The 14,959-nt window shown below is 32.4% G+C and overlaps 3 protein-coding genes across 5 annotated transcripts; 2 read left to right on the forward strand and 1 right to left on the reverse strand.

The window, feature by feature from the left end:
* Positions 1-838: 838 nt before the first annotated feature.
* mhc2dca (major histocompatibility complex class II DCA gene) lies at positions 839-3,739 on the forward strand. The gene is given in 4 exon segments (NM_001424011.1): positions 839-918; positions 1,091-1,351; positions 2,012-2,293; positions 2,373-3,739. Coding segments are annotated over 4 exon segments (729 nt in total). The 5' UTR covers positions 839-854; the 3' UTR covers positions 2,495-3,739.
* A 1,946-nt stretch (positions 3,740-5,685) lies between these two features.
* mhc2dcb (major histocompatibility complex class II DCB gene) lies at positions 5,686-7,199 on the reverse strand (the record flags this gene model as incomplete). 3 transcript variants are annotated; one of them, NM_131706.2, is given in 5 exon segments in its annotated part: positions 5,686-5,904; positions 6,017-6,130; positions 6,209-6,490; positions 6,602-6,877; positions 7,099-7,199. In NM_131706.2, coding segments are annotated over 5 exon segments (822 nt in total). In that variant the 5' UTR covers positions 7,157-7,199.
* A 3,728-nt stretch (positions 7,200-10,927) lies between these two features.
* Positions 10,928-13,693, forward strand: LOC100332267 (H-2 class II histocompatibility antigen, A-K alpha chain). The gene is given in 5 exon segments (XM_087264057.1): positions 10,928-11,036; positions 11,247-11,519; positions 11,705-11,986; positions 12,054-12,063; positions 12,065-13,693. Coding segments are annotated over 4 exon segments (540 nt in total). The 5' UTR covers positions 10,928-11,036; positions 11,247-11,377; the 3' UTR covers positions 12,171-13,693.
* The last annotated feature ends 1,266 nt before the right edge of the window (positions 13,694-14,959 follow it).

Here is a 14,959-nt window from a genome sequence, read left to right on the forward strand (position 1 = left end):
TAAGAACGTATTTAATCCATAGTGTAATAAAAATGGTTTCCTGGGCCAACAACAAATGTAGACATTATTTCTGCTGTGTCATATGCTCCATATGGCACTATAGAATTTTAATGCTTCTCCAGTCATGTCTGTGCTTAAGATATAAGGGTGGATGAATGCATAGTTGGATGGGGATCTGAGTTTGTATATTGTTCTCATGATGCAGCTACATTTTATCATTATGATTTAAAAATCCGTAAGAGGCCTAATCTAGTTCCACTGTAGTGTCTATATACAGTATATGATAAAACTATAGATGATAGTGACCTCTGGTGGTAATCCTGTGGATTAGGATATCAGTCTCATTACTGATAGAAACGGAAGTAAAAAGGGGAAAAAAAGCTATTTGGGAAAAAAAACAGCTTGTGATGTTAGTACAAAAACAGCTTGTGATGTTAGTACAAAAGAAAAAACTAATAATTGGAAGCAAATCTGTTTCGTATTGACAAAAGCAGAGCAGGGAACAATTAAATACCAATAAGATAAGACCAGAAAATAATTTGGTCACAGACAACAAGTTTGTCTAGTAATGTAGGTTTTTCACTCAAGTGAATCATTGCGTATTGTTTTATTATTGCATGGCTTTGGAAAGTCTATATGTCTTGTATTTGCCATGTTAGAGAGCTCTTTTGCATCTTATTAGAAGGCAGAGTAACTTTACAAATACCTAAACAAGACAATCACACCTGTGGACTGCTACTTTAAATGTCAAACCAGAAAATCCAGTTCATAACTGACCACAACAGCAAACTGTATTATATTGTATGTTGGTGTATTCCTCAGACCACTCTATAGTTGAACTCACTCAAGCAAACATGCTTGAATTATTATGCAGAATAATGCTTTTCATTGCCTACTGGACATGTTCTGAAGGACAAAGTAAGTAAAACTAATATTGTAATATTTTAAAATGTTATTTAATAATGTTTTTTTATTTTTTAAATAGTGTTAATACTCTTCCTATTCTTGGAGGCTACATTTGTGAATATAACATGGATGTCTCATTAATTATTCTACATATAATAAATCCTCTAATTTCTGAAATCCTCAGTGGATCTTGAATATGGTCTGATGGAGTCATGCACTGGATCACCAGATGATGAAATTGTCTTCACTTTTAATACTGAACTGGCTGCATACTTGGTGGTAGTAGATGGGACACTTGTTCTCACTGTACCAAATTTTATTAAAGATTATCCTGGATTCTATGAATTACCCCTGCTTGATGCTAGCCCTGCGACTGTTGGATTAACAGCTCTGTGCAAAGTGGTGTATGAAAAGACACTCAACTTAAATGTATCTGAACCTCTTGGTAAGATATGATTTTTCCTTTACACAGTGGTCATGTACAGCAAACAAAACCTATAACTATGTTTAAGAAAATGTTTCTGATTAACTACATATCATATGACTTGTTATTAATTAAATCAATGTCATTATGTATTAATTTTGTAACAATGTTAAGAAATTAATAATGTAAATTAATGTATTAATTAATGATGTGAGTCAAAACTATCCATTTCATCATTCAGTTGTCTGCTTATTATTATGTAACTCTGGATCATAAAACCTTAATCTTAAGTTTAAAATGGAAAATCTTATTTACACATGTATATTTTTGTGAACATACTGAAATACTTGAGTCAGAGTTATAGATTTTATTTTATACCAAAATTCAAGATCATGACTTCTTCAAAGCTTTTTGATTGGTAATATGCATTGTTAGCAAGGAATTTAGACAACCTTAAAGGTTTTTTCAGTGTTTTTTATCCTGGCCAAATATTCTCCTATCCCATCAAACCATATATATTAAAAAAAAAAATTCTCAGCTTCATTATGACATATAATACATTTTTTTTAATTAACACTTTGATTGGTTTTGGGATCCAGGGTAACATTTAGTATGTCCCATTAGGATTAACATGATTATGTTGCTGTTGTTTTTTAAATGAATTGATAATATGTATTTCAGAACCTCCCTGGGTTTTACTTTACCCCCGAAATGATGTGAAATTAAATCTCAAGAACACTCTGATCTGTCATGTGACTGGATTCTTCCCTCCACCGGTCAGAGTCTTGTGGACCAAGAACAATGTGAATGTGACAGATGGGTCAACTATCAGCAGATATTACCCTGACAATGATAGAAATTTTAATGTCTTTTCTCAACTGAGCTTCATTCCTGAGGAAGGAGACGTTTACAGCTGTTCAGTGGAGCACAAAGCCCTTCAACAACCTCAGACCAGAACATGGGGTGAGTGTTTATTTAACATTCACATGTAATCGCTTATAAAACACATTATTCTCCAAATGTTTGTGTGTGTTGTGTGCAGATGTGGAGGTAAAGCAGCCCAGCATTGGTCCATCAGTGTTCTGTGGAGTTGGTCTTGCTTTTGGGCTGCTGAGTTTCGCTGCTGGAATATTTTTCATTGCCAAAGGCAAAAAATGGATGTAATATTGACACACTGACACATGTATTTATTAGTTGTGTCAACATATAGATTCCATTCAACATTACTATGTACTGTATAATCTGGCTCAGTTGTGCAGACATTTGTAATATTATTGCATTGTTCTTGTTACATTCAGTAGTTTTACATGTTGATTTTAAATACTTAGTGTGGTTTATTGTTATAAAAGTACTGCAAACAGGCAGACCTCACAATGCAAAAGATTAGTCTGATTTCATGTAACAGGAAGAATAAATTTACATTATAATACTATTTAATATAATGACTACATTTTTTTCAGTAGCCCACTTTAGCTGATATACAGTCTACAAATAGTAATTGCTAGTTGATAATGTGCTTAAAAAGTCAATATAGTGTCTCCCTGATAGCAAAGCTTGTTTGGTATTTTCTTGATAAACAAGGTTTGTTTTACAAATATTTTAAATTACAAGCATCTTAATGCATTGATTCCCGCCCTGGGGGTTGCAACCCCAACTATTGGACACTAAGGATTCATGAAGGGTCATCAAACTTGCTATAGTATATAGCAAGATGCCAATTTAGTGATAAACCAAAGTTTGCATGGTTAATATTACATTTTTATAATTATTTATTCTTCAGGACAGTAAATTCTGTCCATCATTATACAAATTTATCAAGAGTCACAGCGTATGTGTTGTTTTGTGTAAAAAATATGAATCAACATTTTCATTGAGATTGTCTTCAAGTGTTCTTCAGACCGTAAACTGGTTTAGACAAATGTATCAGACTGAGATTAAGGCTTTATAGCCAATATTTAGTGAAAACAAGAATATTGTTTAAAAAACTGGGAATTGTTGAGGTGGGGATAAGTGGTCATTTATCATTTTGAATGTTAAAATAGGGGTCTCCTGAAAATAAGGCCGGGAACCACTGTCTTAATGACAGTCTAATTCATTTAACATCCATTATGTGACATACATCTTATAGATATGTTGAATATCTGTCTTTACATACATGCAAATGAACTTAATTGATGTCCTAGTCTTGATCTGTGGGTTTAACCACTTAAACTCTGCTGGTATTTTGGGATTTCCGCCTGGATTTTACCTACCGAAATTTAAAAGCTTCCCAAATCCACATAAAGAGGTGTAAATGCAAAAATTTGGTATCATTTTAAAGAAAACCCTTTGAAATTTCATAAAACACAATTGAAAGTGTTTAAAATAACTGTATATGTCGTCTGTGTTATAATAAACAACTTAAAAAGAGGCGCTTTTTGTATTTTTTTTTTATAAACTCAAATTTGAAAGTGTACCTTTTAGGTTCTGTGTGGTCTAGCGTACTGTAATTAAATTTGGTGGTTCCTGCACATGTCTGTAATCATAGGAAAAAAGAAAAAGGTCTCTACCATAATCTATGCAAAAGTTATTGCATTCCAACTGATGAGAGGTGCTGTACAAGCCACAGAGACCGATCCTTGTTTACTTATTTCACTATTGTTTTGTTTAATTAAACATAACTCACTGTGTTTGGACCACATCAGACATATAAAAGGATTACTTATGCACATCACCTCAAAAACAGAGGAGAATGGCCCTGAAGGCACAACATAAGGTAAGAGATGAAAGGTGTCTGTGCTATCTGGGGCTGCTTATTGATCATGAATATAATGTTTACATTTCTGCACCATGGAAACCCCACAATTCATTCAACAACTGTTTGGCATATGAATATAATTCAGTAAAAAGAATGCTAGAACTGTATGAGCACCGGCAAGGGCTTTCATTTGAGCTATAACTTGTCCATGTGTCATATAAAAAAATATGAAAATGAACCAATGTAAAATACCCAGCTCGGGTATCCAAAATACTGTGTATTTAAGTGTAAATTACTTTTTATACAGTAGAATAAAAACCAAAGTGATGCATATGTGCATAAAATATAGATTCTACACTTTCAGATGACACCACTTACGGGGGTCTGGTGCAACGCTAGCCCTTTAAATCTGAAAGTGAAAGTTGATGATGTCATGGTTTAAGTGGTTTTAATATGGCTTGGCTTTTTTGACTAACTGCATCTTTGTTTAATGTCTATCATCTTTTTTTCATATATATATTTTGTGTAGTCTCATCACTTTATGTACACTGGAAGCTTCTGTATCCAAAACAAATTCCTTGTGTGTAAAGCACACTTGGCAAAAAAACACTTCTATAACAGCTTCATCTCTTCTGGGAAGGATTTCCACAGGGTTGAATGTTTTCATGATATTTATTTAGAAAGTGCATTTGTGAGGTCAGGCACTGATGTTAGACAAGGATGACTATCTTGCAAGCTTCTGCTGTAATTAAAAGCTTGATTGGTCACTCCAAAGCACATCTCCACTATTTTAGAATCCAGTAGCAGAGTGCTTTACACCACTGCATCTGACGCTTTGCATTGCTCTTAGTAATGTAGGCCTTTATGTAGCTGCTCAGCCATTGTACCCCATTCCATGAAACTCCCTATGCACCTTTCTTGAGCTATTCTGCAGGCCACATTAGGTTTGGAGGTCTGTAGCTACTGATTCTGCATAAAATTGATGACAGCTGACGCTAAAGCATGCAGTTTTAATATCATCATGTTTTTCTTCCTCTATCTCTAAACTCCAAAGCATACGTTTTGTGACCACCTTTTCAAAATATCCATAATTCTGTCTTTTCTTAGATTTGTTCCTATTGGCTAAATTACTGAGGTAGTTGTGATCAAGAATTAATCTGTAAACATCAGAACTGACAATGGAACAGTCAAGATTTTTTTGTTAGATTCTTGGTAGTGGAATATTGGGTATGTTGGCCTAAAACTATTGTAGTGTTAGCCCAGTCTAATGTTCCTCATTGAACCATCAATGGCATAAATAAAAAAAAAAAAACCTTTATTTTCAATCTTGAACTTTTTCTGTAACATAGTTTATTATATTTAATAAACAATACATCATTAACAGAAAAAGATAGAAAGGCGGGAAATCACATTTCTGAAACACTTTCAGGTATATAATAAGAACTTTTTGTGCAAAGCGAGAGAGAAAAATACTGAAAAGTATATATATATATATATATATATATATATATATATATATATATATATATATATATATATATATATATTTGTAATTGATTTAATTTACTAATTAAGGAGAAAAAACATCATAAAAGATGACAAAGACTATAAAGAATTTAGACATGCATTTAGTTACAACTATGACATGATATAAGATAATATGAGCAATCAGGAGATGAGGTGGATGTGATTGACACCGAGAACTTCTCTTATTGAATCACTAGTTCTCTCGAATGACCTGAAGGTTATGTTAAAGTGTCAGATGTTGCAGAGTACTGCGGTTCAGTATTGTTCATTGTTTGAAGTGGAACTAAATAAACCGGAAGTCTGTAAAAGCCTGTAGACAGCAAGAAAACAACATTTTCAAGATCTCAGTTATAAATTACAGATACAGTACAGATTTCATTGCACTACCAGTCAACAAAGTCTGTTTTACATCAAACACTAACCTGTTTGTTTTCTTTTATAATAGATCACTCCTGCAGCTGCTGTAAAGATCCCCATCAGCAGCCCCACAGCCCCAAGAATGATCTTAGATCTTTCAGTCTCGGGGAGAGAGGGATCTGTAAAATGAAAGATGGTTGATAAATACGTCCAGGCTGATTCTTGACACATTAAATTCACCATAACTGTGTTCTTACCCCAGTAATAGATCATGGGTTTATGGAAGCTGGCATGATCCACCACACAGGAGATCTTCTCTCCAGGTTGAGGAAAATATTCCAGGTGGGAGTGAATCTGATAATACCAGTCTCCATCAGCCATCTCCTCAATGGACGTCACATCAGCTGTAACCTTTTTATCATTCCTCATCCACGTCAGTTTGATGGCTTTGGGGTAAAAGTCATAGGCACTGCACACCAGGAAAGCTTTCTGATTGCCTTTAGCTTCAGTAACTGACCGAATAATGACTTCTGGTTTCACTGTAGAAGTGAATAAAATTAGACATGAATCAAATTTAACCAAAATATCAATAATACCAGTCTATAAATGGCCTTCTTAACTTAAAGTGGACAAATGAATAGGTCTTCCACCTGTCACATGATTCAGCATTCCATCAGAGATTAGTGCCTTAGCAATTTTTTTGCAGTTGTCAATCCCAAACTCAGCCAGGACTAGCACAAATGTGTTATTTTTATAGTTTTCAACAAATTTCTCTCCAAATTCAGTGTAGCCAACAATTTTCTGATCAGTACTGTTGTATCTAATGTATTCAATCTTGTTGAAGATGAATGAGAAGATGAGCTCAACTTTCTTTGTAGAGCTCAGTACTCGACATTGACTTTGAAGATAGCCGTAATTTCCACATACTGAAAAATAACAAAGATAGACAAAAATGTGTTTGCAAAAAAGAAAACATAACAATATTGCACCTTCAATTAAAAATTAAACAGAAATAAAAAAGAAATTCACAGCAGAATATATTTTTAGCAGATTAGAGTGCAACACTTTTTAAAGAAAAGTTAACTTTAAAGAAGTAATTTGTTGTTCAGGTGAATCATTTAACACACATGCATTTTGTATGTCTTACCTTTTTCCAATAAAGCAGACAAAATCATTGCCAGACATGCAACACGACTGAACTGCATTTTGTTGTTCTGTATGCTGATACTTTTGTCTGGCTACAGTAACTTGATGCAACACTGGCATATTTGTTGTCGGTCAATTGTGTGCCTGTAAATTTGCTTTGCAAAATATGTTGATCACATTGCACATGCACATGATCACATGCACATTATTTACTCCTGCTTCTGTTTAGCACACTGATCCATCAGAAATAACTGTAAAACATGTCTGTTTTCCTCTGTCTTTACAAATAAATCAGAATGATAAATTGGAGAATATATAAAATCCTGTTTAAAGAGATTTAATCCTTTCTGAAGGCCAGTAACCGAGTACATGTGCAGTGACTGAGACATCACTTGTTAAATTAAAAATAAATTTTGAACAGATCAGTCTAGTCAGTCAGCAAAAAAATGTCAAGATTTTGTTATAACTTAAAGCTTTACAGATCTTTATTGGATAGCGTTTTTCATGCAAGTCTAGTAAACCAAAAACAATTTTTGTACATACTCCTGTGGTAAGAAGTAAAATGAAATACAAAGTGTTTGTGTTTTTAAGTGAAGTAATTCTAATTGCAATAACTATAACTTGTTTTAAAATTGTTTGCTTGTTTGCAATATACACCATTCAAATTGATAAATGCTAAATTAATACCACAACCCGCATGGGATAAAATGTACCCACGTCTGTTTTTGAATTGTGCATAACAGATTTTCAATATATTTAAGTCACTCAGTTATGAATTTTTACTAAACCTGTGTTATTTACGACCCATATTGACAATTTTCTGGTTAAAAATTGGGTATTTAAAGGTACATCTCAATAAATTAAAATTTAGAGGAAGAGGAAGATAAGAGAAACTAGAACCTGTACAACACAGAAGAGCTTAGGTCTGCTATGAGGGAAACTTGAACTTCATTCTCTCAGCAGTGCCACAAACTGATCGCCGCGCATGCCCTGTTGAGTAATTCATGCACATGACATGGAGCTACCGACCAAGTATTGAGTGCTGTACATGCTCATACATTTCAGTAGTGCAACATTTTTAAAAATCCTCTTGTTATTGGTCTTAAATAATATAAAACATTTCTGAGGTACTGAATTTGGGGTTTTCATGTGAGCCATAATCATCAAAAATAAAAAGAAATAAACATTTGAAATATATCAGGGGTTACAGTAATGCAATGGATTACTGTAAAAAAAGTGTTCAGTCAAGTTAAGGTCAGGACTCTGTGCAAGCCACTTATCAACACCAAACTTTTTCACCAATGAATGCACTCAAAAATGAGTAAAAAAGTTAATTGACAATAACGTCTGTAATAAATATATTAAAGTGTAATCAAGATATTAAAGTGTAAAGTGTAATATATGATATAAATCTTTATAAAATACTGTACGAGTTTCACTTTTTGAATTCAATAACTGAAATAAATCTAATTTCTATTGCTGCATCTGTATATTGATAAGCACTGTAAGGTCAAATGTACCCATATGTAGTGCCTTTAAATACAAGCTGTTCATTTTTACTGTTAAATGCATACTGTTTTTCAAATACTTGATATCAGGTGCAGTAGTCACCAGCGTCATTTAGAAATTAATCAGTTGAAATAAAATAACTGGTCACTTCCTTGTCTCTGTTTTATTGTTTTGGTGAACAATATGAAGAAGAACTTAAAAGGGGAAAACTGAGATGTTTTTATTTTGTATGAACTGGTTCTGTATGAAAGTTGATTAAAGCTGCATTTGCATGTAAAAGGACAAACTGAATTTCCCTTTTTTCCCCGATGTCATTGGTGGTGCACCTTGAATAAATTATTTTGAACAGAGCCACTGTGTGCTTATGCTTACAGCAATGAGATTGGATAAACATTTACAGATTAATGAGGGAATGTATGCATTAATTTGAGAAAAAAAAAAATCAGTGTATGGTATAGTCAAATTTTCTTGTCATCAGTTAAGTTTGTGAACAAAAACAATTTTATCTCAATTTGAAAACATTGTTTTAAAGATCTTAACTAATAAACACAGAGAGTCGCTTGGGAGTATTGCTGTTTAAAAATTACTAATGTTTAATTTATTGTAATTTTTACAGTTTTATTATGTTTATCTAATTTTGGAGAATACTTTTATTAACAGGATAAACAAAAACTCACATTAAAACCATTAAATATAATCGTCTTGCCACTGGGGCTGTTCTTATTAGCACTTACTCTGAAGCATTTGTTTTTCTGTCATCATGCACTTCCAAGTAAATTTGCATTGCAAAACCTGCTGTATCAAATCCAAGCTCCTTGGTTTCAACAAATATTCTATGTCTGTCGTGAATGTTTTAAAATGAATCAAATAAATAAAGTGAAAGTAGCCTAATATTTTAGAAATAATGATCTGGTCAAATGTGTTTGTGTGAATGAAGAAACATCTAAGAACGGCTTGTCTTACATGTTTTGTGAAACGTAAAATTATTTTTTCTGTTTTTAGCCAAAGCCGACTGATAAGATCAATCGTGTAAAAATGATGAAATTAAAATAATAAAAGATAAATATTACACACGTGCTTTCAATTTACAAAACCATCTCTTTGCGCCCTCTAGTGATGAGTTTAATGATTCTTTCCTTCCGTGTAGGCTACATATACATAGGCTATTTACCATTTGACAAATAACTTGAAAGGGGTAAAAATCCTGTAAAACTTTTTTTAATAAATAACAAATATTTAACACATTTAATCACAAATTATTGTCTTGATATGGGACATTCTACCAGAAAATTTTCACTTATAAAAAATGTGACAGGGTCTGACCTCAGAAAATCATACAAAAGTAGACATAAGATCATGATTGAACGCATCCTTGATTACTGTCAGCTTCTCGGTCAAATGATGTCACTTCCGAGTCATAGTCTTAAAGGTTTATTGCATGGATTTTATGATGAATGTAATGCAAATGTGACAGGACTGACAGAAGCATGAGGACAATTGTAAGTTTATTTGTATTATATATTTATTTGTAGAATTTATTTATAATTTCATGTTTTTAATCAAGTGACGTGAATAACAAATTAAACTTGAAGTATTTTTTTTAAAAAGCAGTTTTTAGCATAACAAAACAGTTAAAGCTGTAGGTTCAATTGGCGGAGGACAAGGACAATAACAGGGTTTGTATATGTACATTTCTAAAAGGTTTTTATTAAAGAAAAACATCATGAGAACCAAATGAATGAAATATTTATTTTATAGAACAGCTCACAGAAATCAACCATCAGTCCATTTTAGAAATTTCTGGATGCATTGATTTTTATTCACTGTACTAATGTTTTTATTTCAGGGACAGAAAATGTACGCTTTTGGTGGGACGTCCCATGATTATGATCTTGACAATTTGTGACCATGCTGTACACTTTCAGGAATTCTAAATTACCCTAAACCTATTAACACAAAACAATAACACACACAATGTCACACAACTAGGGCTAGACAGAATCTGCAGACATTTTTTGATATTTCTGCAGAGAATTTTGTTAAAAATCTGTGGATTTATGCGGAATTATTTGAGGAGTATCATAACAAAAATATGAAATCAACATATAAAGAAAATAAATGTAAAAGCGGAATAAATATAAATTTACACACATAAATTTATACACAAATTTACTGAAAAGACTCAATGATGAGCTTAAAGTCTGCGGAAATTTGCCGATTTCTGGACGCGCAGTTTCTGTGTGGGCCTATAACACATAACACATGTGATGTCACAGCTTCAGATTAAATCAAACCAGAATTTCCAGTTTATGACTGACCACAGTGGCAAACTAAAGGATCCAACTGCTCTGACTGGACTTTAAAAATGTTTAAAACATTTTCTGGAATAACATTTTTTTATTTTCTGTTTGATTCATACTGAAGGCCAAAGTAAGTGAAATCTTGAAGTGCAATTTGTAATTAATGTAAATGTAATGTAAAAAGCGACATATTTATTATAAATATTTTATTACAAATATATTAACTCGAAAAATTACAGTATTTGTATACTTCTTGTAATAGTTATTTTTAAAAAATTGCTTCATTATAGAAAAGAGATGTGATATTGTGTATGCATTTCTGAAATTCTGAAACCTTTAGGTTATCCTGAATTTGGCTTCATAGAAACATGCAGGGGATCATCATATGATAAAATTGTCTTCATTTTGGATACTGAAGAGGCTGCATATAAAGACATAGAAAAGGAAAAACTAGTTTTCACACCACCTGATATGGTAAACTCCTTTTTAATTGCAAATCCTCAATATTCTCTGAATGATCTAAGACTCAATAATGTTGGAATACCAGCTTTCTGCACAGAGATTTACCACAAGATACTCTCTTTGAATGTGTCTGAAGACACTGAACCTCTTGGTGAGTTTTTTTTTTACTCCACACAGCTGACATCTACTGAAACACACCTGGTTTGAACAATTATCACTGCTAGTTCAATACGAAGTTATTCTGTAATGTCCAAATATTTTTCAAATAAAATTCAGACATCGACAACAAATTAGTTTTTTTATTTTTAATTAAAAAGACATATTATTATCTTCCAGAACCTCCTTGGACCACAGTTTACTCCCGGAATGATGTGAAATTAAATGTCAAGAACACTCTGATCTGTCATGTGACTGGATTCTTTCCCCCGCCGGTCAGAGTCTTGTGGACCAAGAACAATGTGAATGTGACAGACGGATCAACTATCAGCAGATATTATCCTAACAAAGATGGCACAATGAATGTCTTTTCTCGACTAAGCTTCATTCCAGAGGAAGGCGACGTTTATGGTTGTTCAGTGGAGCACAAAGCTCTTCAACAACCTCAGACCAGAACATGGGGTGAGTGTTTATTTAACATTCACATGTAATCGCTTATAAAACACATAAATATGTGTGTTGTGTGCAGATGTAGAGGTACAGCAGCATTGGTCCATCTGTGTTCTGTGGAGTTGGTCTTGCTCTTGGGCTTTTTGGTTTTGCAACTGGAGTCCTTTTCATTGCCAAAGGCAAAAAATGGATATAATTATACATAAGTCAACATTAAAAGTGGATCAGACCCTTTCATCAAAGTTGTCCTAAATCTACCGAGCAACACCGATTCTTAAAAAATAGTTTTGATCCACTTCAAATGTTGATTACTAAATAATGATGGAAAAAAAACATTTTGGTGTTACACTGTAAAAAATAAGATGACAAAAAGTGATGACAAATGCATTTTTGTTACTTTAAGGTATTTCAATGTGTTGATCCGGCTCTAACTACTGATATATATTATATATAATTATATATTGTATTTTAGTTAAGCAAAGATTAACTTGATATTTTTAGTCAATTTGACATGTAAATTGACATGACTAGAAAAACTAAAAGCTAAAGAAACAGGAAGATGGCACGAATGTTTAAAGTGCCGTTGTCATATAAAAATAGCATATAAGTTTGCATTGCAAATGAACAGAAACTAAACTAAACCTGTTTGGTTATATCTTATATCTGCTTCAAGAAATAGTATTAGACTATTTAAAATGCTTGAATACACTTTTGGCAAACACAGCAGGTCTCATATATAATATGTCCAATCAAAGACAATTGCATTGTACATAAATCATGCAAGAATGTAAATACTGTTTAAAAAATGACTTCTTAACTTTTATTTAAGGTTTACAGTGCAAATCAAATTACAATGAAAAACAAAGCTGCAGCCTCTCTCATATAATACATCCCAAAAAAGACCAGTTGCATTGTACATAATCATATAAACATTGGTATTATCATTCAATCATATTAACGAAAGTAATATAAAATCTGAATAAAAAAAAAGTTATAAAACATTTATGTTAGTAAATATATCGACTGAATGATCGGCTTAAATTGCTTGTTATATTATTAGTATATTACATGGCGTCCTCTGTGTCTAGAAATGCTTTTATATTTTATAACTGGCTGGATTCTGATGGTCTGTTTTGAGTAAAATTGTTGTACAAAAATGAGGATTGAAAACACAGTTTACATTTTTCACAGATGTGTTTCTGAGTCAGCATATTTTGTTGATCCTGAAACATCAATTCTGTCTGAAAGTTTAAACCAAACATATTCCCTAAACATAAACTGTACTCTAACTTTTCTAACCAATTAGAGGTTTAAAATTAATCATCAAAATGACTACTGTAAGCAATGTGTTTTTGACTCTTTTTTTTTTTTTTTTTTTAGCTTTATTGCACTTTAAATGTACACAAAATTGTCAAAATTAATGTCTTGGTGAAATTTCGGATATAGTGTAGTATTCTGATACATTGTGTCTCTACACTACCCCGATATCTATTTTAAAGTGACAGCAGCCTAATTAACCTATTGTCTATATACATAGTTTATGAAGTAATGGACTGTGCATCTTCAAATGATTTCTCATGAATTGTGTATGTATTTTTGTATTTTCAAATTATTTGTTCAATAAATTATTATTGAACAAATTGTCTTTGTTCTCTTTTTTGTAGTATACACCATTACTGTCCCAGTCTGGTCCAGTAATTAGCTCAGGTTGTATAGGCTTATCTCAGCATGAGAAATAAAAGGTGTGTTGTAGGTGGAAAGAAACATCTCTACCTTCATATGACAGATGGATAAAATAATTTTTTGTGTTTAAAAATGGAAAAAATACACTGTAAGAAAAAACATCGTAAAAAAAAGGTCAAATGACTGGCAGCTACGGCTGCCAAACAAAAACCATAAAATTACGGTAAAATGTCTTTGTTGAAATAAAGTGAAAAAAATAATAAATCTACAGATATTTTCATTAAAATGATTACAGAAAAACACAGTTATTTTACAGACTTTTCCTAGATTATTACGATCAAATCTGTTCAATAAAGGTATACACTAAGAGTTTTACAAAGAAACACTGTTATTATACAGACTTTTCCTAGATTATTATGATCAAACATCATCAATAAAGTGACTACACTAAAAGTTCAAGAGAAAACAAAATTCTTTAAAAGAATTTTGCCTGAATCATTACGGTTAAACACCTTTAATAACATGCCAAGACATGTTCATGATCGTAATTTAACAGTTTTATTTTGGATAAAAAAATTTAGAAAAAAAAAAAAAAACAACAAATGAGGTACAACTGACTAAAATTCTCACAACTTTAAAATTACAGTTGTTCCATTTTATTGAATAGTGTTTATATAAATCATGTAGGTTTAAGTTATATGGAATGATTCAGTTACAGATCTTAAATGAAATGGAACTGTAACATGAAGGGGGCGCTGACAAATGAGTGCAGATCCAAAGGCAAGCAACAGTCAACACAGGGGCAAACAAATGTAAAATTTTGCAGGGAATCCAGAGTCATGGTCAAATAACAGGCAAATGGTCAGTTCCGGCAGCAAACACCGTAAACAATTAACAAATAAAGCAAGACAAAAGAAGAGCAACGCGTCATAATGTTCACAGTAGCAGCATAACAAGACTAAGCAATTGGTGTGTGCTGTGCTGCTTTTAAAGTGCATTTAATCAGTTCATAATGATCCTCAGACTGTGTGTGTGCAATCAGCGGAATCTGAAACAGGTGTATGTGAGCACTCTTAGTGTATACCTTTATTGAACGGATTTGATCGTAATAATCTAGGAAAAGTCTGTAAAATACCTGTGTTTTTCTGTAATCATTTTAATGTAAATACCTGTAGATTTATTATTTTTTGCACTTTTTTTCAACAAAGAAATTTTACCTTAATTTTATGGTTTTTGTTTGGCAGCCGTAGCTGCCAGTGATTTGACCTTTTTTTTTTACGATTTTTTTTTTTTTTACAGAGC

The sequence above is a fragment of the Danio rerio genome, chromosome 8, assembly GCF_052040795.2.
Source record: "Danio rerio strain M-AB ecotype USA chromosome 8, GRCz13ab, whole genome shotgun sequence".
NCBI lineage: Eukaryota > Metazoa > Chordata > Actinopteri > Cypriniformes > Danionidae > Danio > Danio rerio.